Below are 25,711 nucleotides of genomic sequence, written 5' to 3' on the forward strand. Positions count from 1 at the left end.
TGAATGGCTCCGACCATGTTCAGCACCACTAAGTTAACTTCACTGCAACCCACTATATCTGGAGGTGAGTAAAATATAACGAAAAGCCACGGTTGCTGAGGAAACATATGTATGGGACTCCATTCCCTGGGTGAACGGCACCAATCCTGTGTGACTATGTTCCTTTTTTAAAACGAACAACTCCGCCAAGGTTACCATTATACCACAAGAGACCCACTGGGTGGTATTTCTAACATGTTAGATTAACTAAAGAGTATGTACGTGCTGGCCTGTGTGTAATGTTATTAAGAATGGACTGTTAAGTCTTACGTGTAAGAAAGTGTCAATTCATATTTTAAATCAATGTAGCTCGGTCCTTGAGTTACGGTCCATAATGTTCTGTCATGTTTTATGTGGACTGCAGGGAGAGTAACGGCTGCGTAAGCAGCAGCTAATGGGAATCCTAGTCAAATACTACCAATACTAAAACTGACTCACCAGTACACTGAGGATTCCACAGCTCCGAAGCAATAGGCTGGTAGGAGTACATTATCCTGGCACGCCTTACCCCTCACAGCCTCCACAGGCACGCCAGGACCAGCCCAATGACATCATTACAGCACTATTAACACATGATCCTCACCTACCTTAGCTTGGGTGCCTGTCTGTTTCTGCTCGCCTGCCAACGCCTTATGGAATTGCTGGCATGATAGAGACTGGCCCCCAGGCTACGCCACTCTGGCCTGTACACAACATTACAAACTGTCATCAATGACTAATCATTCTCCTATTGAGAAACGTTCAAGCCAGGTAGAACGTGTGACTAGTAGTGTGATCTGTCATCGGATAGGTGTGGCGTCATAATATTTGGAACTGTGTGTGTGTGTGTCTCAGAGGCATGTAGTCCAGCTCTGATAAGAGACCCATGGTTTTATCACCTGTTCAATCATCACAGGAAACTGTGGTTTGTTTGGAGCACCCCTCTGCGCTGTGTGTGCATGGCCAATCCTTTGGCACACACACAAACGAACACGCACTGCAGGCTGTTTTGAGCTTTCAACACCAGGAATTGGCCTGGAGGCCATACTTGACACATTAAATGAGATCCAACGACAGACAGAGCTCTTCAGCCAGTGTGTGTGTGGCCAGAGTTGGGTAACTCATTCAGCAGCTGCAAGCCAAACAGAATAAACCAACAGGATGGGACATTATTGGGAATCCTCTTATTAACACTTGTCTCTTTGAAACCTGGGCTCAGATCAGCAAACATAACAGGCAGCTCTCTCAGCAAAACAGGCCTTTACAAATAGATGTCTGCAGTGGAGTAGACATGTTGCAAAACGGATGTTTTAGAGACACTTGTTTCACAGATATTCCATATCCAGAAACATGACAGTGTCAAGTGATAAAACTGGACGTGAGAAGAAAGGTATTTTTCAACATAGTTGAGGAGGCCACCCCATCTAACAGGGCCGTTAGAGGGCGGTTACCCAGCCCACTGTAGTCTCTCCAATGCTAACATTATCACTGATGGAGCTGAACTAGGGCATAAATACTGCGGTGCAGAGATGTTCCAAGACATGAGGTGTTGGCAGGCTCAGTCTCTCTCTGCTATACTGCTGTCGTCCCCGGCCAGGGAGCCAGTCCATCACAACCTAATCCTCTGTGTGACAGAGTTCTCACACACCTGGCCCATGTACAGTATACACACACACACACACAAAAAACGAATCTATGCTCACATGCCTCTCAAATAAATCACTCACACACACAGACAGACAGACTCATATGCTCACCCATTCTAAAAAGAAGCCCAACACATGATTCCTTAGCTAGATTGGTCTGGATTGAACGGGCTCGCGGGCTGAATCTGGCCCCCAGGGCGTAGTTTCCCCACCCCTGCTTTAGTCCCTCTCTTATTCAAAAACAAATCAATGTGACACCTCAGCCTACATGTACAGCACAACTTCCTCTTGGAAATCAGTGTCAGCGAGTGGAGACGGCCAAGCAAGCGTGGGAGAAGCAGGTTGGAGAGCTGTCCTCCAACTCTGACTCCGGGCCTGGTGAAATGCCTTGGTTCTGTGAGTCAAGACTTTAAGGCTTGGTCAACACTAAGCCTGACTAAGGGCTCTTAAGGCTTGGTCAACACTAAGCCTGACTAAGGGCTCTTAAGGCTTGGTCAACACTAAGCCTGACTAAGGGCTCTTAAGGCTTGGTCAACACTAAGCCTGACTAAGGGCTCTTAAGGCTTGGTCAACACTAAGCCTGACTAAGGGCTCTTAAGGACTGAGGGATTCACAGAGGGAAACACTCAGGGAACCAAGGATCAGCTAAAAGGAGAAGGGATTGGATTTATCCTTTATTTTACCAGCAAAGTTACACTGAGATTGAAATCTCTTTTTCAAGAGAGCCCTGGGTGAGAGGTGGTAGTGAGAGGAGGTGGTAGTGAGAGGAGGTGGTAGTGTCTCTCTCCTGGTTGGAGATTCATAGCGGTGAGAGCAGAGCAGATGGCTCAGTCACACAGCACGGCTCTGGTTGGTGTTACAGTTCACCCCCATAGCTACAACTAGATCAACCCTCTACCATAGCAGCATAAACCAGATACTACAGAATATTAACCCTGTAAAGAGAATATAGAGGTTAGACAAAGTATCTACAAATATCTACTGTCAATACCACTACCACCACACCAGTAGAAACACACTGGTTTGGGCCATACAGCACAAGTATAGGAAACTCCCTAAGAGCAGATGTTCTGTTATAATCTCTCTCAACCCCTCCACTGCTTCTCTTTATGAGAATGACACTGTGAGTGTGTGTCATAAATCACAGGTAGTGTGGTGTTCTGGTTGTGAACCCCTTGGTTGTCAAACGATTTCCCAGATTGACTGGGGCTCATCCATCATCAGCGTGGACTAATTTCCTCCTTGCAGACTAGAAAACAAATACGTCAACCCCTGGCTCTGCACCTTTACAGCTGTGTGTGTGTGTGTGTGTGTGTGTGTGTGTGTGTGCCTCTGGCTACAGTGTAACAGCAGCGGCCATCAGGCAGCGGGGCCCAGTTAGTGCACTTCCTCTGACCGGAACATTAACTTCTGGCTCAGTAGTCAGTACACCCACGGAGAGGAGCATGACTCCAGTCAAGTACTAGTTCTCTATTCCAGCCAAAAACTCGCTGTTGCTATTTGTTTTGCACACAGTTGCTTTTCCCAGTCGATGAGTCAGTCGCCCACACCTGATATTCTGTATGGTTTCAGCAGTGCTAGACATTCCTCCTAGCCTAAGTAGATAAACTGGTTGCAGGTGTCTTGCTATTCATAGACAGACGACAGGGCAGTGGTGGTAACAGGTTATCCTGTCAGTGCATCTACTCTTAAGAGTGGCCTGAAGCCTCACCAGCAGCATGTCAGAGAGCCGGGATGTAATAGAGGGAGGGCCAGGGCTGTGACATCAATAACCCAAAACAACACAAAAGGACTGGGTGGGAGCTGGCTGTGGCACACCTGTGATACCACAGCCTGGGGCACCAGCAGTTAACCAGCCCAATGTCAGGGTTAAATGATTCAAGTAGAGCCCAGAGAAACATCTATTACAGGGCTGTGTTCATTAGGGCACACAGTAGCTAAATGTTTTACAATGGAAAAGGAAGGAGCTTTCAGATAGTAGATCCTTGTTTCGGACCATTTTCTTCTATGTCATGGCTGAACATGACCCAGCTCTGCGTCAGACAGATTATGGCCAAACCTACTGGTATGAATTCCTTTAGGCTCCAGCATTAATAAATACGGCTGACTTGGCAGAGTGTCTCAACATCAGATAATATACCAGACTAGGAGGGCAGTTCTGTGGCCAACAGAGGGACTTATGGGTAGTCAGACAGGATGGAGACACATTACCTAGCTATCACCCTGCACCTAAAGCAACAGAATGGGGAAACAGCTTGTTTAATGTGGCGAGTGAACTGAAATATTTCACTCCTTTGGGAAAATAAAAAGGCGATTTCCTGTTAAAAGGGAGGGGAAGGGGTGAGCCTACTCATTTGTTTAAGGTTACAAAAGGGACAGAAGTATGATAGTGTATTCCAAGAGAGAAAGAAGTAGGGTGATGACAATGAGCTCCAGCTATGGTGCAACAAGCACATCAGATGATCCTTTATTCATTGTCTTCTATCTGTTCCCATTCAAATAAACCAATTCAATAGGGTATCGTAGTCTTTACCTGTACTGTCTTCTTGATTCTGTGGGAGGGTCCAGGGTATTCAGGTGAATACAAGTCTGTCAGGAAGAGGGAGTTGATCAGTGTAGACTTCCCCAAACCAGATTCACCTAGAGAAAGAGGTGGGGGGAGAGCGAGGGAGAGAAAGGGAGAGATTCATTTCAAGAGGTGTATTTCACACTGTACTGGTCTTTCTAATCTGTTTTCACACTAGACAGTCGCAACATGGCATCTCTAGATGTAGTCCTAAGCCCTGCACAATGTTTAGAATTCTTTAAAATGTTTCACATTCAAGCTTTTTCAAACAGGAAATCAATCCATCTGAGCTGCCTCAAGTGAAGTGACAAGCTTTAACATGAGATGGAGAAAGACAGGCTTCCCAAGTCAAATTATTTTCCTGTCTGCATTTCAGGAATCTAAATCAGGAACTATGATAAGGAAAGCCTAAAAGGCTGGCATAGTCATCATACCTTTACAGCGACCGTCTCACCACAAACTCATTTAGGAAATTTGTCTTGGATAAAATAACAGCTCAATAATCTCTCATGGAAAGATTCAGATTTTCAGAGAACAATCCCAGGTGGCTCTAGGTAACGCAACACCATCAAAAGTATACATAGCAACGGTTGGCGTAAGGACGGGGGGCCAATGAGAGAGGCTGAACAAAGGGAACAGTGTGATGGAACGGGGCGTGGCTGGAGACACATGCTGGGCTGGCACAGAGAACCGCAGCTCACTGCTGTGTGTGTGCGCATCGACCGTGCTGTTCAGCCCAGCATCGATCGACCACTCACTACTGCCAATTAACCAGCTACTAAACGCTTTGTGTGCACCACACAAAAGGAGAGCCCTCTTTCTCCCTCAAACCTTTTAGAAAGAGGTTCTCTACACACGGTAAATGTTTCCAGCCAGGGCTAGAGCCACACTGACCTCACAATGGAAATGTTTTAGCGGTCAGGCTGTTATGAGGAATGAGGTGGATATGATCATCCATGTGGGTATTTCTTCAGGATGCAAGATAGGATTTAGGGCCTACTCCTCTCGCTGAGAGCTGGGTGGTGAAGGGGCGGGTTGTGGTCTTGTGAAAACAGCAAACTGAAATACGCCTGTCTTTAAAAAATGGCAGCTTGCATTAGGGAAACTATAAACTGACAGAATGGCAGGCTCAAGCGGATACAGTGAGTTGGGATTCAGCACTCAATGTATGTAAAGCTGGTCCAGATACAGAGTCCGAAGCAGCAGCAATGATGAGCAGAGGAAGCTTAGCTCTGGTCACAACATTACACATCTCTCTTCCTGGGAGTATGGAGTGAGGAAGAGAGGGCAGGAAGGGAATGCGAGGGATGGCGGGAGGAGAAAGAAGGATGGCGGGATGCCAGCGAACCAGTTGGCTAGTCAGACTACAGAGCCGGGTTTGCTTCTTTGCAGGAGAGGGAGAGATGAAGAAAGGAAGGGGAAAAGGGTGAGGGAGGGATATAAGAGCTGATGTAGGTTATTCAAAGCTGGAGTTGCAGAATGTTAGCAGAGAGAGAGGCCTCTTAAATCCTTATGTCATGGAAATGATAATGGGGGATATCCCTATACTGGGCTATAGCTGGGGCCTGGGAAGGGATCTCCCTACACTGGTAGTACAGGCCTGTAGCTGGGGCCTGGGAATGGATCTCCCTACACTGGTAGTACAGGCCTGTAGCTGGGGCCTGGGAAGGGATCTCCCTACACTGGTAGTACAGGCCTGTAGCTGGGCCTGGGAAGGGATCTCCCTACACTGGTAGTACAGGCCTATAGCTGGGGCCTGGGAAGGGATCTCCCTACACTGGTAGTACAGGCCTGTAGCTGGGGCCTGGGAAGGGATCTCCCTACACTGGTAGTACAGGCCTGTAGCTGGGGCCTGGGAAGGGATCTCCCTACACTGGTAGTACAGGCCTATAGCTGGGGCCTGGGAAGGGATCTCCCTACACTGGTAGTACAGGCCTGTAGCTGGGGCCTGGGAAGGGATCTCCCTACACTGGTAGTACAGGCCTGTAGCTGGGGCCTGGGAATGGATCTCCCTACACTGGTAGTACAGGCCTGTAGCTGGGGCCTGGGAAGGGATCTCCCTACACTGGTAGTACAGGCCTGTAGCTGGGGCCTGGGAAGGGATCTCCCTACACTGGTAGTACAGGCCTATAGCTGGGGCCTGGGAAGAGATCTCCCTACACTGGTAGTACAGGCCTGTAGCTGGGGCCTGGGAAGGGATCTCCCTACACTGGTAGTACAGGCCTGTAGCTGGGGCCTGGGAATGGATCTCCCTACACTGGTAGTACAGGCCTGTAGCTGGGGCCTGGGAAGGGATCTCCCTACACTGGTAGTACAGGCCTGTAGCTGGGGCCTGGGAAGGGATCTCCCTACACTGGTAGTACAGGCCTGTAGCTGGGGCCTGGGAAGGGATCTCCCTACACTGGTAGTACAGGCCTGTAGCTGGGGCCTGGGAAGGGATCTCCCTACACTGGTAGTACAGGCTTGTAGCTGGGCCTGGGAAGGGATCTCCCTAAGCTGGTAGTACAGGCCTGTAGCTGGGGCCTGGGAAGGGATCTCCCTACACTGGTAGTACAGGCCTGTAGCTGGGGCCTGGGAAGGGATCTCCCTACACTGGTAGTACAGGCTTGTAGCTGGGGCCTGGGAAGGGATCTCCCTACACTGGTAGTACAGGCTTGTAGCTGGGGCCTGGGAACTGGGAAGGGATCTCCCTACACTGGTAGTACAGGCCTGTAGCTGGGGCCTGGGAAGGGATCTCCCTACACTGATAGTACAGGCCTGTAGCTGGGGACTGGGAAGGGATCTCCCTACACTGGGATGGCATCATCAGCACTGGTATGGATGCTACTGGGAATATGGAGCCAGACCAAACTTCCGTTAACAGTAGTAGGTGAAGGGTCAGTCTCAGGGTCATACAGCTAGAAACGGAAGCTAAGCTGGTTTATGTGACCCGTCCTAGAAAGTAGAATTCATAAGTTCCACCAGACCAGAGCATGACCATGGCCCTCTCTCGGTGCAGTCCTGCCTGGCCCATCCCTGCCAGTGGCCCTACTCGGTCAGTGACCAGCCCAGCCAGCAGCACACTTCCTTTAAAGGAAATTTTCAGCAGCTGTGTAAACCATGGGGGCTTATTCAGAAGAGCTTTACACTGCTCTGCATGCAAGGAGATGAGGGGCTAGCTGGGGCTAGAAGGGGGAAGCAGGAAAAAGTTTGTATTTGAGAGGGGAGACAGTTCATTTGACGGTGCTGCCTTCTACTGCAGTGACACGGGGCAGGAAATAGTGCACCGACTGGTGAAATGAAGAGTGGTTCTGTTCTGTTAGGAGGGGGACAGTAGCAACTGGCCGAGGTTAACATTCTGCTTTCACTGTATTTAATGTGCAGGTAAAGTGTGTGTGTGTGTGTATTGAAAAAGGGGTTATTTCCCCTTCAAATACGGAATACATTAAAAAATGACTATAAAAACATGTCTGGCTACCACGTGACAATCTTTAAATATCTTGTGGCGAACGCATCAATTTCCTTTAGAAAGTCAGAGAGCGAGTCAAAACCCTGAAATCCTACGTGTTTATGTGAGGGACATAGTTTCCAGAGAAGATCAAATCCGAAACGCATTAAAAAGCATGTGTTAACTGAGGCACAATGAGCTGAACTAGGGTTTGCTGCGGTAGCCATTCTAGCCAAGATCAAGGTCAATCCTGGGCAAACGTGGTAAATCATTGGCAAATATTTACTTTTATAGACGGACGCAAACGTCCGACTGCTGCAGCCCACTGCCACTAACTTGGCTGCCAACAATCAGTTCTGACCAAGAGAGCTTTTCGCCTTTCGGACGCTTTGCTTCAAAGTTGAAACAGTTTGAGCATATATTAAGACAAAGTTGAGACGTTTTTGTTAATTTAGGTGTTTGGCAGGGTTCCATTTTCATTTTTGGGCTGTCGAAGTTTGGTAGCGAAAGTACACCCAGGGCCTAAAATAAAACACCCGCCACATGCCAAACGTGGGTAGCTTTTGGCACCGGCGGGTAAGAATGTTGAATTCACCAGCCACGTTGGCGTGTGGTAACTCTCCTGGTGTGAGAATTGAATCAAAATGGTCAAGTATGGGTACAAGTGAGAGCTATAATTTATAGTTGTTTTCAAAGTATTTCTGCCATTTTGTTTAATATCTGGTAATGCACAAATAAATGTGAATCCTAAAGTCATAGCTATCCCACCTTGCCCAGCAACACTGCCTGTCTGGAGGACAGTGCTGAAAAGTACTTTAGTAAAACTACTTAAGTAGTTTTTTGGGGTATCTGTACTTTCCTTTTAATATTTTTTGACTACTTTTACTTCAATACATTCCTAAAGAAAATGATGTACATTTTACTCCATACATTTTCCCTGACACCCAAAAGTATGTTACATTTTGAATAGCTAGCAGGACAGGATAATGGGCAAATTCATGCACTTATCAAAAGATCATTCCCGGTCATCCTTATTGCCACCATTCTGGTGGACTCACTAAACACAAATGCTTTGTTTGTAACTTATGTCGGAGTGCTCGAGAGTGCCCCTGGCTATCCTTAAATAAATATAAAATAATGTAGAAAATTGTGCCGTTCGCGTAACATAAGGAATTTGAAATAAGTACATTTTAGCATTACATTTACTTTTGATACTTAAGTATATTTAAAACCAAATACTTTTTTACTCAAGTAGTATTTTACTGGGTGACTTTAACTTGAGTTATTTTCCATTTTAAAAAAGTATATCTTTACTTTTACTCAAGTATGACAATTGGGTACTTTTTCCACCACTGCTGAAAGATCAGTTTTTAGAAGCAATGTGCACAGTCATAAAAGGTGCCCTGATTTACTTGAAAGTCTACTAAAGTGAGATATTGTCCTCATGTTTCTTGGCTATTTACATTGTTTTGTTCAAAAGCTAGGTTGCTTTTCAATGTTTGAGTTTGTTCCCAATGCTAGAAAAAAGAGACATTGTTGGCCTCTACTAGACATTCTCACAGGCACATGTGATGCCCCAAGTGGCCCTGTTACCAAGGTAATCTTAAAAAGGGCAGCTGAGGGTCAGAAACTTTACAGTACATTTCTGGAAAAAAGTTAACAGTAAACCTTTTTTGTGGGATACACAAGGCAATTCTAGGTCTTGTGGCATATTTTGGTTAAACTATTCCAATTCAATGGAATTGCAACCCTCTGCATGCACAGTGCATTCTTCCATCACATGTACAGCTGATTCTCAAGATTTTGCTCACTAATGAGATGCTATTGAGCCCACACTACTACACTGTCTGAGCCAAGGACTATATGCTTTCTGATACATTTTGATTACAATACTGGGTGGGGTGAATAGTTTTTATATCACATGCATGATTTTTTTGTTACCTAGTAAATAGTAGCCTACAGCAAAGTGTGTTTAAATAAATTCTAACTTGTTAACAATTTCTGCTAGTTCGTTTTTTGCTACCAAGTGGGTTTTAGCTTGCTTGAGCCTGCTAACTGAGGAGTGTTAATTCACCTGTTTCCATACATCTTTCATTTTAAGACATTTATCTTACAAAGGAGTTGTTTAATCTAACTGCTTAAATATTTATCTGTACATGGAATTGTATTTAATTTTGTAAAAAAAAAAAAACACTTTCTATCAAATCTTTACAGGAAAATGCCACGGCACTATCTGACGTGTGGAGACATTTCACTGCAGCTAATGTAGAAGGAAATGATGTGTACATTTGCAAATACTGTGCCAAATCATATGTGAAGAATGCAACAAAGATGCAGAATCATCTGGCAAAGTGCATAAAGTTCCCTCAGCGCACACAACAAGCAACCTCTGACAAAAGTCACTCTACTTCTATTTGAGGTGAAAATGATGAATCAGACAGATGAATCTGCTCCTCAAGGACATCATGGCACTGAAAACAAGGGATACACTCTACAAGAGAGCCAAGGAAATGGTTAGGCATGTGAAGGGTCATCAAGTTGTAGCAGCAATCTACCTCACCAAGCAAAGTGAGAAGAAATAAGAGCACCACATTGAAGCTGCCCAGCAAAACCCGTTGGGTGGTGTTGTCATCATGTTTGACAGTCTCCTGGAGGGGAAGGTGTCTCTCAAAGAAATGGCCTTATCACAGTCTGTAGATATGGACAGCCGCATCAAGAGGATCCTCCTGGATTATTTATTTTGGGAGAGAGTGGTAAGCAGCCTGAAACCTAAACCTATGCACAGATTGAGGGAGACAATGCCATCCTGTGTGATGTTCAGACTCTGCTTTCAGATGTAAGAGAAGAAATCCGTACTGCCCTGCCCACTTCACTGTTGCTCCAAGCAGAGGAAACAGCAGTTCTGAAATGCATCAAAAAGTGTAAAGTGTGCAGAGTACATGTTGGACCCCAAGTATGCTGGCAAGAGCATCCTGTCTGGTGCAGAGATCAACAAGGCCTATGCTTCATCACTCCCGTATCTCGCCACCTTGGCCTGGATGAGGGCAAGGTTCTTGGTACACTTCCAAGCAAGGGCTTTGGGATGGAGCTGCAATATGGCAGTCTTGCCAAGATATCTCATCAGCCACCTGGTGGAAGGGACTTTGTGGATCTGAGGCTCTTTCCCCTGTTGTCTCCATCATCCTCCAAATCCCACCAACATCAGCCACCTCAGCACGCAACAGGCTGACCAACACAAGGGTTGAAAAATTGGTGGCTATCAGGGCAAATGTTTGGCTTTTTGAGCCTGACAACAAGCCATCCTCAACAAGGTTGGAAAGTGACAGTGAAGATCATCCCATGTGAAGAGTCATCTCATTTAATTAAAAAGGTCAATTCGTAACTAAATAAAAAAATATATATTTATATTGGAAGGATTTAATCATATTATTATTATTAAGGTACAATGTTTATGTTTCTGTCTCCATATGATATGGCAAATATAATATTTCCAACGTAAAAATCTACATTTAAATGGTATTAATTTGCATATTTTTCCATTAATTCCCATATACAGTTGCAAGAAAAAGTATGTTTGGAATTACCTGGATTTCTGCATAAATTGGTCAATAAATGTAATCTGATCTTGATCTAAGTCACAACAATAGACAAACAGTATGCTTAAACTAATAACACACAAATAATGTATTTTGTCTATATTGAATACATAATTTAAAAACATTCACAGTGTAGGTTGGAAAAAGTATGTGAACCCCTAGGCTAATGACTTCTCCAACAGCTAATTGGGGTCAGGAGTCTCCTACCCTGGAGTCCAATCAATGAGACGACATTGGAGACGTTGGTTGGAGCTGCCCTGCAATATAAAAAAACAAACACTGATTTTGCTATTCACATGAAGCATTGCTTGATGTAAACCATGCCTCGAACGTAAGATCTTAGAAGACCTAAGATTAAGAATTGTTGACTTGCATAAAGCTGGAAAGGGTTACAAAAGTATCTCTAAAAGCCTTGATGTTCATCAGTCCACGGTAAGACAAATGGTCTATTATTGAGAAAGTTCAGCACTGTTGCTACTCTCCCTAGGAGTGGCCGTCCAGCAAAGTTGACTGCAAGAGCACAGCGCAGGAAGGCTCAATGAGGTTAAGAAGAATCCTGCAGAACAAAAGAGCACCTGGATGTTCCACAGCACTACTGGCAAAATATTCTGTGGACAGATTAAACTAAAGTAGAGTTGTTTGGAACACACACACACACAACACTATGTGTGGAGAAAAATAGGAACAACACACCAACATCCAAACCTAATCACAATTGTAAAGTATGGTGGAGGTAGCATCATGGTTTGGGCTGCTTTTGATGGAAAAATGAATTCCCATGTTTATCAAGACATTTTGCAGGAGAATGTTAGGCTCTGTCCACCAATTGACGCAACAGGACAACGACCCAAAACACAGAAGTAAATCAACAGAATGGCTTCAAAAGAAGAAAATAGGCCTTCTGGGGTGGCCCAGTCAGAGTCCTGACCTCAACCCCATTGAGATGCTGTGATAAAACCTCGAGATTGGTTCACACCAGAAATCCCAAGAATATTGCTAAACTGAAATAATTTTGTAAAAAGGAATGGTCCAAAATTCCTTCTGACCGTTGTGCAGGTCTGATCCGCAACTATAGAAAACATTTGGTTGAGGTTTTTGCTGCCAAAGGAGGGTCAACCAGTTATTAAATCCAAGGGTTCAGTGTGTTCAATAAAGACATAAAACGTATAATTGTTTGTGTGTTAGATTAAATAAGACTGATGGTTGTGACCAAGATGAAGATCAGATTATGACCAATTTATGCAGAAAGAGAGGTAATTCCAAAGGGTTCAAACTTTTTTTTTTGCCACTGTATTCCCGTTAATTTCCACTTAAAGTGTCCACTCTGAATATTCCCCAAAATGTACAACCCTAGGGCAACTAAACTTTTTGTTTCTGGTATTTATTTTTAAATACTCAGGGTTACAGAATATTAAATTGAGCAATATACCACATTACTTCAGACTAGTAATACATGTGTTGTTTTAGAAAAATTCTTAAGCATGCTCAGTTTGTATTTCTTTGTGTATTTACGGAACACAAAAATACTTGGGCTGGTAGATTCTTTATTTTTAATCTACCTGCCACAGTGGATGGTATACAAAAGTTTGCTTTACACCCAGTCTACGAACATTCGTTGTGATTGGTCAACAGTGCTACTCCTTGGAGTGGGAACTACGGACGGGATTCTTCAATGAAATGTTTGTCGTCATTCAACATTTTGTTTTCACTTGAGAAATTCTGCACGAAACATCTTAGTTACATTCAAAGTCGGAAGTTAGCTTGGAGTCATTAAAACTAATTTTTCAACCACTCCACAAATTTCTTGTTAACAAACTATAGTTTTGGTAAGTCATTTAGGACATCAATAAATAAGTAATTTTTCCAACAATTGTTTATACTGATTATTTCACTTGATCACAATTCCAGTGGGTCAGATGTTTACATACACTAAGGTGACTATGCCTTTAAATAGCTTGGAAAATTCCAGAAAATTATGTCATGGCTTTAGAGGTGGAGGTGTACCTGTGGATGTATTTCAAGGCTTACCTTCAAACTCAATGCCTCTTTGCTTGACATCATGGGAAAATCAAAACAAAAATCAGCCAAGACCTCAGAACAAAAAATTGTAGACCTCCACAAGTCTGGTTCATCCTTGGGAGCAATTTCCAAAACGCCTGAAGGTACCACATTCACAAACAATAGTACGCAAGTATAAACACCATGGGACCACGCAGCCGTCATACCGCTCAGGAAGGAGACGCGTTCTGTCTCCTAGAGATGAACGTACTTTGGTGCGAAAAGTGCAAATTAATCCCAGAATAACAGCAAAGGATCTTGTGAAGATGCTGGATGAAACAGGTACAAAAGTATCTATATCCACATTAAAACGAGTTATATCGACATAACCTGAAAGGCTGCTCAGCAAGGAAGAAGCCACTGCTGCAAAACCTCCATAAAAAAGCCAAACTACGGTTTGCAACTGCACATGGGGACAAAGCTTGTACTTTTTGGAGAAATGTTCTTTGGAGGAAAAGGGGGGAGGCTTGCAAGCCGAAGAACACTATCCCAAACATGAAGCACGGGGGTGGCAGCATCATGTTGTGGGGGTGCTTTGCTGCAGGAGGGACTGGTGCACTTCACAAAATAGATGGCTTCATGAGCGGGGAAAATTATGTGGATATATTGAAGCAACATCTCAAGACATCAGTCAGGAAGTTAAAGCTTGGTCGCAAATGGGGTCTACTAAATGGACAATGACCCCAAGCATACTTCCAAAGTTGTGGCAAAATGGCTTAAAGACAAAGTCAAGGTATTGGAGTGGCCATCACAAAGCCCTGACCTCAATCCTATAGAGGATTTGTGGGCAGAACTGAAAAAGTGTGTGCGAGCAAGGAGGCCTACAAACCTGACTCAGTTCACCTTGTATCTGGAGCATCTGCATTTGTGGATTCGATTACAGGCTCAAAATGGCCAGAAACAAAGAACCTTCTTCTGAAACTCGTCAGTCTATTCTTGTTCTGAGAAATGAAGGCAATTCCATGCGAGAAATTGCCAAGAAACTGAATATCTGGTACAACGTTGTGTACTGCTTCCTTCACAGAACAGCGCAAACTGGTTCCCTGAGCCGCCTCTTCACTGTTGACGTTGAGACTGGTGTTTTGCGGGTACTATTCAATGAAGCTGCCAGTTGAGGACTTGTGAGGCATCTGTTTCTCAAACTAGACACTCTAATGTACTTGTCCTCTTGCTCAGTTGTGCACCGGGGCCTCCCACTCCTCTTTCTATTCTGGTTAGAGCCAGTTTGCACTGTACTCTGGCCAAGACTTATGGAACAGAGAGAACAGTGGAGTGGAGAATGGCAGGGATGTAATGGTGCCTGCATCCTCCGTCTCTCTTTCCCTCCACCCCGCTCTCCCTTCAGCTGTTCAGGCTCCAACTCTGGCTGCATGAATGGAATTACAGGAAACCTCCCACCCACAATCCAAAAGGCACACCACACTCACACACCCTGCGCACACAAATACACACCACGGAGGAAATAAACCCTGACTACCCTCCATTGCTGAAGCACATTTGAGTCCCGCTTTACATGCAAGGCAAGTTATCCTAACTCAAGAGAAAGCATTGCTTATGCATTTTAACAGCCAACTGCCAGCACTGTAGCATGATAAAGTTCCTGACTGAAATGTAATACTGCTGGACTGGAAGCATGAACGTCTATGGCAGACAGCCATATGTAGGCTATATTACATATCCACATGCATTTCTTACACAGATGTGTCCACATCATTCAAACAGGGACTGCATCCCAAATGGCACCCTATTCCCCACATACTACACACTCTGGTCAAAAGTAGTGCAATACAGAGGGAATAGGGTGCTATTTGGGACGCATTGGAGCCTCTAACGGCAATTTTCATGCATACTTCGCTGATTCATAAAGTAATATGCATACAGCTTTTTACACAGCGGTAAATCCTCCATCTGTTTCCCAGATAAATAACAGGTCATTTTTTCTGTTCAGTGGGGTCTTATTTAGAAAAAAGGACAAAATGAGGTGCAAATATCTCTACTCACCCACGACCATGAGAGTGAACTCGAAGCCTCTCTTGACGGACTTTCTGTACACTTGGTTTGGGAGATTGGCAAAGCCCACATAACCTTCCAGGAGCTTCTCTTGCTGTAGACAAAAACCAAACATGAATGCATGCTCTTCCCAACTGTCCGGGCAGGTAACAACGCTTAACTAAAGACTGGATATACTGTTGACTTCGCCACAGTAGCTGTGATATCACTGGCCTATAAAAAAACTGTTTAAAAGTTCATGAATTGACAGGTACAGGATATCAAAGAATAGCAACATGTTAGGGCTGAGCGATATGGACAAAATATCATATTATTTTAAATTATAATTTCAGTATGACTATTATGTTTTTTAATAATAAAAGTTGGAAATTTGCTTTAGTAGTGGGTGACCCTATGGTGGCAACACATACACTACCGGTTAGAACACCTACTCATTCAAGGGTTTCTCTCTATTTTACTATTTTCTACATTGGAGAATAATAGTAAAGACATCAAAACTATGAAATAACATATGAAATTATGTAGTAACCAAAAAAAGGTGTTAAACAAATCAAAATATATTTTACATTTGAGATTCTTAAAAAGTAGCCACCCTTTGCCTTGATGACAGCTTTGCACACTCATGGCATTCTCTCAAACAGTTTCATGAGGTAATCACCTGGAATGCATTTCAATAAACAGGTGTGCCTTGTTGAAAGTTAATTTGTGGAATTTATTTTCTTTCTTAATGCATTTGAGCCATCAGTTGTGTTGTGACATGGTAGGGGTGGTATACAGAAGATAGCCCTATTTGGGAAAAGACCAAGTCCATATTATGGCAAGAACAGCTCAAATAAGAAAAGAAAAATGACAGTCAATCATTACTTTAATACATGAAGGTCAGTCAATCCGGAACATTTCAACAACCTTGAAAGTTTCTTCCAAGTGCAGTCGCAAAAAAATAAATCATCAAGCGCTATGATGAAACTGGCTCTCATGAGGACCGCCACAGGAAAGGAAGACCCAGAGTTACCTCTGCTGCAGAAGATATGTTCCTTAGAGTTACATACCCAGATAAGGATATGTATGGCAACCACAGCACATAAGCCCAAATAAATGCTTCAGAGTTCAAGTAAAAGACACCAACATCAACTGCTCAGAGGAGACTGCATGAATCAGGCCTTTATGGTCTAATTGCTGCAAAAACCCCACAACTACAGGACACCAATAAGAGACTTGCTTGCGCCAAGAAACACGAGCAATGGACATTAGACCGGTGGAAATCTGTCCTTTGGTCTGGAATCGAAATTGGACATTTTTGGTTCCAACCACTGTGTCTTTGTGAGATGTGGGTGAACAGATGATCTCTACATGTGTATTTCCCACCGTAAAGCATGGAGGAAGTGGTGTGATGGTGATTTGCTGGTGGCACGGTCTGTGATTCGTTTAGAATTCAAGGCACACTTAACCACAGCATTCTGTAGCGATACACCATCCCATCTGGTTTGGACTTAGTGGGACAATCATTTGTTTTTCAACAGGACAACGACCCAACACACCTCCAGGCTGTGTAAGGGCTATTGACCAAGAAGGAGAGTGATAGACTGCTCAGATGACCTGGCCTCCACAATCACCCGACCTCAACCAAATTGAGATGGTTTGGGATGAGTCAGACTGCAGAGTGAAGGAAAAGCTGCCAACAAGTGCTCAGCGTATGTGGGAACTCCTTCAAGACTGTTGGAAAGGCATTCTAGGTGAAGCTGGTTGAGAGAATGCCAAGAGTGTGCAAAGCTGGCAAAGGGTGGGTATTTGAAGAATCTCAAATATATTTTGATTTGTAGCATGGTTATTACTACATGATTCCATGTGTTATTTCATAGTTTTGAGGTCTTCACAATTATTCTACAATGTAGAAAATAGTACAAATAAAAACCCTTAAATGTGTAGGTGTTCTAAAACTTTTGACCAGTAGTGTACATTCTCTCAACTGATTTCAATGAGTCTTTCTCCATTCTGATTGTTTTATGCTTTTCCATTCAACCAAAAAATAATGTTTAGCATTTATACATTTCCTGCAGTCATTTGAGATCATTTCCACACTGCCAGGTAGGGCTGCACATTAAGGGCAAACAATCTAAGCCTTATTTTTAACCAAATGTGGCAATTGCGATTTGATTTCGAGAAAAACACTTGGGTGAACTGTTTGAATAATGGAAATTGAATGATTATTATAATTCTATAGTTAGAATATAATAGTGGGCACTTTGAATACAGTGTTGTTTAATATGGCAATGAATGAAAATGCCTGGGGGAAGTTATTGTGACAGGGTAGGAAACAAAGTGTTAAATGTTTCCTAGGGGATCTATAATCTTTGACTACATTGAATGTTCGCTCTTAGCTACTTCATCTAGCTAGCTAACATACTCATGCTTTGCGTATTCCTATTTGATTTAGAAGATACTGTTGCACAAACATGCTGATTTAAGTCTACACAAATCACTGGTATTACCAGGCTGTATAGCTAGTTACGTATGCTATGACTCAGTACGTTTATTATAACTAGCCAGCTAGCTAGCGATTAGCTTTAAGATTTAGGCCCAACTTGCTAAGACAAACTAGCTGATGGCAGATGTAAGAAACAAACTAAAAGTGTAATTAAAGAACGCTAGTGGATTTATATTAAGTAAAGTGAAAACAGCATCGTTGTGATCAACATTGTTGTATTGACCATGCAGATTGAACCTAAGTGTATCGTGGTTGACGAACAACAAATGTGCTCCTGGAGTGACAGGGGGCAGGGCTAGATCTGTGTGGAAAGCAGCATGGAGAGAGACAGAGAGAGATTAAAAAAGCTTTGACTATGTACAGACTCAGTGAGCATAACCCTGCTATTGAGAAAGGCCACCGTAGGCAGACCTGGCTATGTACACACTGCCCACAAAATGAGGTGGAAACTGAGCTGCACTTCCTAACCTCCTGCCAAATGTATGACCAGATTTGAGACACATATTTCCCTCAGATTACACAGATCCACAAAGAATTAGACAACAAAAACGATTTTGATCAACTCCCATATGTACTGGGTGAAATACCACAGTGTGCCATCACAGCAGCAAGATGTGACCTGTTGCCACAAGAAAAGGTCAACCAGTGAAAAACAAACACAACCCATATTTATGCTTATTTATTGTCCCTTTTGTACTTTAACCATTTGTACATCGTTACAAAACTGCAAATATATACATAATGACATTTGTAATATCTTTATTATTTTGAAACTTCTGTGAGTGGAATGTTTACTGTTCATTCTTATTGTTTATTTCACTTTTGTATATTATCTACCTCACTTGCTTTGGCAATGTTAACATGTGTTTCCCATCCCAATAAAGCCCCTTGAATTGAGATGACTCAAGTAGCTGAGTAACCTATAAAAATGGATGTTACACACGGCGTATCACATTTAACAAACCAAACATTCAAATACCATTATAGAAGGTAAATTATAAACCCAAACCAGTCTGTGCATCAATACCGGTATATAGTCAAATACGGTATACCGCCCAGCCCTACAACATGGACCCAATCATTCATCAGATAATCGATTGAATTCATATGCCCAATCTAACATTCTCTTCTCCTAACATCATCAAATAAGTAAATATTATAACCTAAAGGTATGGTACAGTGGACTGACGCTAGGCCATCAGTCTCAATAATACTTACAGCTTAGTTGGAGAGTGCAGATCAGGATGGTTGATAGTGAGGTGGTGGTGGAAGAGGGGAGATGCAGAATGATTCACAGTCCGCGGTAAACAGGACAAGCACCACACCATAAAGTAAAGAAATTAGAAATCAGTAAATCAGTAAATCAGCTAACACAGACAAATGAGTCCACCATTCATCATGTCAGAATAACACATTCATGTCTGCCTGCAGATAAAAGCCCAGAAGGACTAACTCACTTTGACGCCGTTTCAATGTGCAAGTGCCATCATGACCAAGAAATATGCCTACTCATTTAGTAGTCAGAAAGGCATAGCTTCTGAGGTACAGTTTACTTGTGTAACTTCTAGCCTTTACAGTGTACTGATAGGTCTTGCTATTAATTTTTTCCCTATATCACTCAATCAGATAAGATGATTGGTGGTGGTATGCATACTTTGTTTGCTTGGTTAATGCTAGTTCCTGCATCTTTCACCAAAAATTCAATACGATCCGCCACAGGTATGAAAAAGTATTTTCTCACTCAGTTTCTTCATTCTACTTTAAGGGATTTTACCTGTTTTATAGGGCTAGGTTATTTGTCGTCAAACCCATGCATAAACGTCTCAGATATCCTTTTGTGTGTGTGTGTGTGTGTGTGTGTGTGTGTGTGTGTGTGTGTGTGTGTGTGTGTGTGTGTGTGTATATATAGCTCTCAGAGGGTGAACAACACAGATGAATCAAGATTTACGAGCAGTCTAGTCTGGAACAGGGTTGTAGCCTCAGCTTCTTTTACAGCTCTCTGGCTGCCAGTAAAGTGCCATGATAGCTCACATGAGTCTTTCCCTAAATAGGATAGCAGCCATTACTGAAGAGGAGTGTGGAGTCAGCAGCCAAACAATGTTCTCAGTTCAGAGAAGAAAAATCATGTACTTGCCAACTGTAATGACAAACAAGTTAGGCTAAAGCAATAAGAGAGCAAATTTATACTTATAATTCAGCAAATCAACCTATTTAGCATTCAAATGGCCTAATCCTCAATCCTACAACTCACTTGAGCTTCAATTTGAGGAGTTACAACTAACTCAAACTTCCTACAGCTTTTTAGATCTGTATAGGAGAGCTGTCATTGGTTAATCCAGGAGTTTAGAGGTGTTGATACATCATTTCAGAGACTGATGTGAAAATGAAATCCTATTGTCTAAAAACAAAGTAGTGTAATCTTATTGGCTGTCAGCCCCGCGGGCCTCTTCCCACAGCTTTCAGTGTTGGAGAGACTGAAGAATGGCAGATAATCCTGAGTCAGTAGCTAGAGTCAGTCCTCACACTGACAAACAGCAGATTCCTATAATGTTGTCTCCCCAAAATCGTAAAGCCACCAATAGGGTGGCAAGAATTTAAGCATTCACTCAGGCTGTCCCAGACCCTGAAAGTTATCCCAGACCCTGAAAGTTTGGCCAAAAATTGTGATTATTAAGCGGAGGAGACATTTTTGGCGATAAAGCACAACTCTTAGCAAGAGGCTGTTCCTTCCAGCAGCTTCATACAGATAGTTTTTCAGCTCATTGGCTATTAACGAACCACTTACACAGAGGATCTGCCCCACCTAGCCTTCACTCAAGCTCATCGTCTTTGACGGTTTCAATGTTCAAATGCCAGGTGTGTGTGTGTGTGTGTGGGGTGTAGAAGTAGACAGATGTAGCATGCATCACAGCCCAAGCCACTTCCTCCTGATGTTATGTCTGTCAGTCTGCTCTGGAGCAGCAGCATCTGTCACGTACACAGTACAACTGTCAGTGGTGCCTGTCGCTGATCAGACACTTCATGGCAACCACAGCACATAGCTGAGACAGCAGCGTCATGATCATAATGCTCAACTCTTAGCTAGCTCCCACTGAGGAGAGAAACGTTTGATGTGCACTTCAGAGCCTTCCCTACTTTTCCACTAGTCCAAGGTCATAAAAGTTAACATCAGCTTATGAAACATATGCTACATCTACTGCAACGTCCTGACTCATAGCATGCATAAGCAGCTTGTTGAAATTTACTTAAGTCAGTCAGGTATTTTTCAAGGCAACACCAATGACATATTTCTAATACCATTGTCAAGGTTGGAGAGAGGGCCCGGGGTGGTGGACATCTGTGTCTTGGATGTTCACCTCAACCTTTACACAGTGGCTTTAACAAATGCCACTACATACCGCCAGGATAGCAGCTTTGCTTCCTCCTTTAGGCCCTACCAACTGCCAGAAGAGAAGTGGTGGGATTGAGGCTAGTCTGCCTCAGAGAGCCTGAGGTTAGAAAGAGGAGTGTTCAGTTAACCCCAGAGCAAGACCTAGCACAGTACAATGATGTCGTCTTGCAAATACTAGAGGAGGATACACGGTAGAGAATGTTGCTCTACTTCAGAAAGTCTGACCCCTCCCACAACCTTTCTTCATTTTCCCAGATCGTTCTTTATCAGACTAATAGTTTTGTAAAGCTCTCCATCAGTCTGTCTGTGTCTGCCACACATGCTTTAGTGTTATAATCAGTCCATTTTTATTACTAAACTGTAATTTAGGAATAATGTTAAGTCTGTGAGTAAAACAGTCCTGAGAGTGAGGTGAAGAACAATCAGTGGTCTACGTGGAAAGCTCCCTTCACTACATACCCAGTTCATCTGAGGCCAAATTCCAATTCTCTCCCACTGAGTGTCTACCGTATTTCACACACCAATCCAATGCTTTTAAATCATTGAAGGGGAGTGAACAAATAAGCTACACCAAGATGGGGAAATCATCCAAAATGGGACTTTTATGGGCACCTAAACAAACTCTGCCCAGGCTATGGGCTGTCTTAGTCAGCTGTGTCATCAGACATCCTGGCATTCCCAGGCCCCACAAAAAGTTAGTTGCAATAATGGAGAGACAGCAATTGTTCAATAACAATTGAGAGAGAAGGTAGAAAACAATTTATTTACTCAAACTAAAGTAATAACATTGCATGCATTCCATAAGGACTAGAGAGAACATTCACATGGTCTGTCGGTAGGTAGACTGTTGGGTTTGAATGGCTAGGGTGAGGATCAATGCCGGTCTCTATACTCACAGCAAACCATTTCATGACAGATTCTACAGCTACAGGTCACAGGGGAATAACTGACAGGCAGAGTAACTCAGTAAGAGAATCCACCATGCATTTACAACATTATTACCACAGTATTAATCCAGTCTCATGTGAACCAATACAGGACTTCGTTTTCTAAAGGAGATATTGCAATCCAAGTAAAACATAGATGGGTTTTTGATTGACATTTTGACAGACAAACGAATGATGACGTATCTTGCTAGGTGTTGGTGCTAGTTTTGGTTCATAACAACTTTGCTCCAGGTTTCCCCCGCATTGATTCAATCCACTTTAATTAACTAATGACTAGTTATGTGATCAACACTGCCAGTTTCTGACATCTGAAACTAAGCAAGCTACGTCGACTTTCTGGAATAGCAGCCATTCACAGTTTAGCAAGCGACGTCAACTATTCCATTACAACCTACCTAGCTAGTAGTAAAAGGTTTTTATAACGTAATTGTTCTCTGCGCTAGTAGTTAACTAGGTAACGTTAGTTAACGTTTCTAGTTAGCTAACAAAACTATTTATGATGCGCTTTTGTTGGGGTTGCCAACTTATCACAACTAGCATCTGACGAAGTAACTAAACTCATTTGACATTCTTCACCCAGCATATTATTTAGCCAGTAATGAACTGCTCTGACTGTATCTCAACATGTTAACGATAGGTAGCCAATGTTAGCTATCGTTTGCTGGTACTGTACTAGCCGCCTGTGTGCCAGGTAACAAAGCCACTCAGTCGAGAAAAAAAACAACAAAGGAAATGCCAAAGTAACGTTACTCGCGGTCATTCTCCAGCGGTGTGTGAATGTATTTCAATGAGCCAACTAACTATCGTTTTTCTAACTAGGTAACTAGTTAGCTAATTCTGACAAAGTTCTTTAGTAACAACTCCGAGGACGCAAATAAAAGATAGCAAAAGTTCCCGAATAAATTAAAACGGACAGAGTAAGAGAACTCACCCATAATATTGCCGTTCCGATGCACCTCACTAACCGATCTTGCACCGTTAGACATTCCCTTTCACGTACTCACGGCAGACCACAAAACTGTAAATGTCGTACCCAACTTATTTCGTGTAATGTCAAAAATGTCCACTGTCTGCTGCATGTGGTGGAGACATAGAAATAGATAGAGGACTCTAGTCCCCAAAATACTTCGTCTTCACTGAGGTTTTATGGTGAACTACACGCAAGTGTCATGTCGCCACCAACTGGACAAGGGTGAAAATAAATCACAAAATGCAACTAAATTCCATACAGGGAAGGGAAAAATAACATTAATCCACACAAACTACAAAATAAAATATATTCCCACTCAAATCAAATGTTATTGGTTGCATACACATATTTATCAGGTTTTATTGCTTGTGTTCCTAGCTCCAACAGTGCAGTAATATCGAGCAATAAGTCCGAAGTGTATATATATTTACACACACACACACACACACACACTACACTTCAAAAGTTAGGGGTCACTTAGAAATGTCCTTGTTTTTGAAAGAAAATCACTTTTTTGTGCATTAAAAAAAAAATCATATTGATCAGAAATACAAAAGGCCAGCAGCCAGTTGACGACTTGTTTCTCAAACTAGACACTCTAATGTACTTCTCCTCTTACTCAGTTGTGCATCATGGCCTCCCACTCCTCTTGCTATTCTGGTTAGAGACAGTTTGCTCTGTTCTGTGAAGGGAGCAGTACACATCGTTGTATGAGATCTTCAGTTTCTTGGCAATTTCTCACATGGAATAGCCTTCTCAGAACAAGAATACTGACGAGTTTCAAAAGAAAGTTCTTTGTTTCTGGCCGTTTTGAGCCTGTAATTGAACACACAAATGCTGACGTTCCAGATACTCAACTAGTCTTAAGAAGGCAAGTTGTGTTACTTCTTTAATCAGCACAACAGTTTTCAGCTGTGCTAACATAATTGCAAAAGGAATTCCTAATGATAAATTAGACATTTCACATTCTTTAAAATAAAGGGGTGATCCTAACTGACCTAAGACAGGGAATTTTTACTATGATTAAATGTCAGGAATTGTGAAACTGAGTTTAAACGTATTTGGCTAAGGTGTATGTAAACTTCTGACTCCAACTGTATGTACAGCAATAGTAACCGGGTGGTATCCGGCTAGTGACGGTGACTAAGTTCAGAGCAGTGTGCTGGGTGCAGGCCGGCAAGTGATGGCTATTTAACAGTCTGATGACCTTGAGATAGAAGCTGTTTCAGTCTCTCGGTCCCAGCTTTGAAGCACTTGTACTGACCTCACCTTCTGGATGATAGCGGTGTGAACAGGTTGTGGCTTGGTTGGCTGAGGACCTTGATGATCTTCTTGTCCTTCCTTTGACACCGGGGGCTGTAGAAGTCATGGAGGGCAGGCAGTGTGCCCCCGGTGATGCATTGGGCAGAATGCACCACCCTCTGCAAATATCTGTGGTTGCGGATGGTGCAGTTGCCATACCAGGTAGTGATACAGTCCGACAGGATGCTCTCAATGGTGCATCTGTAAAGGTTTGTGAGGGTCTTAGGTGCCACGCCAAATTTCTTCAGCCTCCTGAGGCAGAAGAGGCTCTGTTAGATGTTCTTCACCACGCTGTCTGCGTGGGTGGACCATTTTAGATTGTCAAGAGATGTGTACGCCAAGGAACTTGAAGCTTTTCACCTTCTCCACTGCAGCCCTGTCGATGTGGATGGGGGCATACTCCCTCTGCTGTCTCCTGAAGTCCACGATCAGCTCCTTCATTTTGTTGACATTGAGGGAGAGGTTATTTTCCTGGCACCTCTTTGCCAGGGCTCTCACCTCCTCCCTGTTGGCTGTCTCGTCATTGTTGGCAATCCACTGTTGTGTCATCTGCAAACTTGATGATGGAGTTGGAGGCGTGCGTGGCCACGCCGTCATGGGTGAACGGGGAGTACAGGAGGGAGCTGAGCACACACCCTTGCGAGGACCCTGTTTTGAGGATCTGCGTAGTGGAGGTGTTGTTGCCTACCTTCACCACCACTCCTTCAGTGATTTGAAAAATAAAGTACCCTGCTAAAACATGTACAGTAGCTCATCAGATATAAAATATTTTAATCCTAGAAAGAGTTCAGCTGCATAAACAATGGTGTCGATCATTCTTGACTTATTTTCAGCTTGTTCACTGCTGTTTACCACCATTGTTATAAATTACACAAAGTCCACTTTCTTCATGTGAAGAATATCTGGGTACTACTGGTATGTAGGCCTACCGGTATTCACTACCACCGGTCCTTCAGAGATTCTTGACCTTTTTACCCTTTTGACAGCCTCCACATAGCAGACTCTCTCAACTGCCCTGATTTTGGCAGCCTCAGTCTCTTTCACCTTAATCGGGCATTTTAAGGATTTCGGTTCAGGTTCTCCACCACAGTTACAGCACTTTGCTCCTCGGCCACTCTTTCTACTAAACATTCGACATCTCCTTCACAGTCATCTTTCCCACATGTCCCACATCTCAACTTCTCCCGTCCAAACATTTTACTGCAAGAACATTGGTAAGGTGGGTATACGAAAGCTCTGAAAGGATAGTACACATATCCCATCTGCACTGCCCAAAAGCCTGGGCAGCAACATTG

The 25,711-nt window shown here is 43.2% G+C and overlaps 1 protein-coding gene across 3 annotated transcripts in view; it reads right to left on the reverse strand.

Annotated features, from left to right (window-relative positions):
• The window catches only part of LOC109907370 (septin-7), a 43,815-nt gene extending 20,505 nt beyond the window's left edge, over nucleotides 1–23,310 (reverse strand). For 2 of the 3 annotated variants that reach the window (XM_031793412.1, XM_031793411.1), the window contains exons 1-4: nucleotides 23,076–23,310; nucleotides 22,121–22,122; nucleotides 15,313–15,415; nucleotides 4,198–4,304 (exon numbers count right to left, since the gene is read on the reverse strand). In XM_031793412.1, coding sequence (XP_031649272.1) covers nucleotides 4,198–4,304; nucleotides 15,313–15,415; nucleotides 22,121–22,122; nucleotides 23,076–23,130 — 267 coding nt within the window. In that variant the 5' untranslated portion in view covers nucleotides 23,131–23,310. Of the gene's footprint in view, nucleotides 1–4,197; nucleotides 4,305–15,312; nucleotides 15,416–19,024; nucleotides 19,138–22,120; nucleotides 22,123–23,075 lie in introns of those variants that run through there. The other variant, XM_031793413.1, reaches the window with a different exon arrangement.
• Between the last annotated feature and the right edge of the window lie 2,401 nt (nucleotides 23,311–25,711).

Source organism: Oncorhynchus kisutch, linkage group LG17 (genome assembly GCF_002021735.2).
Source record: "Oncorhynchus kisutch isolate 150728-3 linkage group LG17, Okis_V2, whole genome shotgun sequence".
Classification (NCBI taxonomy): Eukaryota; Metazoa; Chordata; class Actinopteri; order Salmoniformes; family Salmonidae; genus Oncorhynchus; species Oncorhynchus kisutch.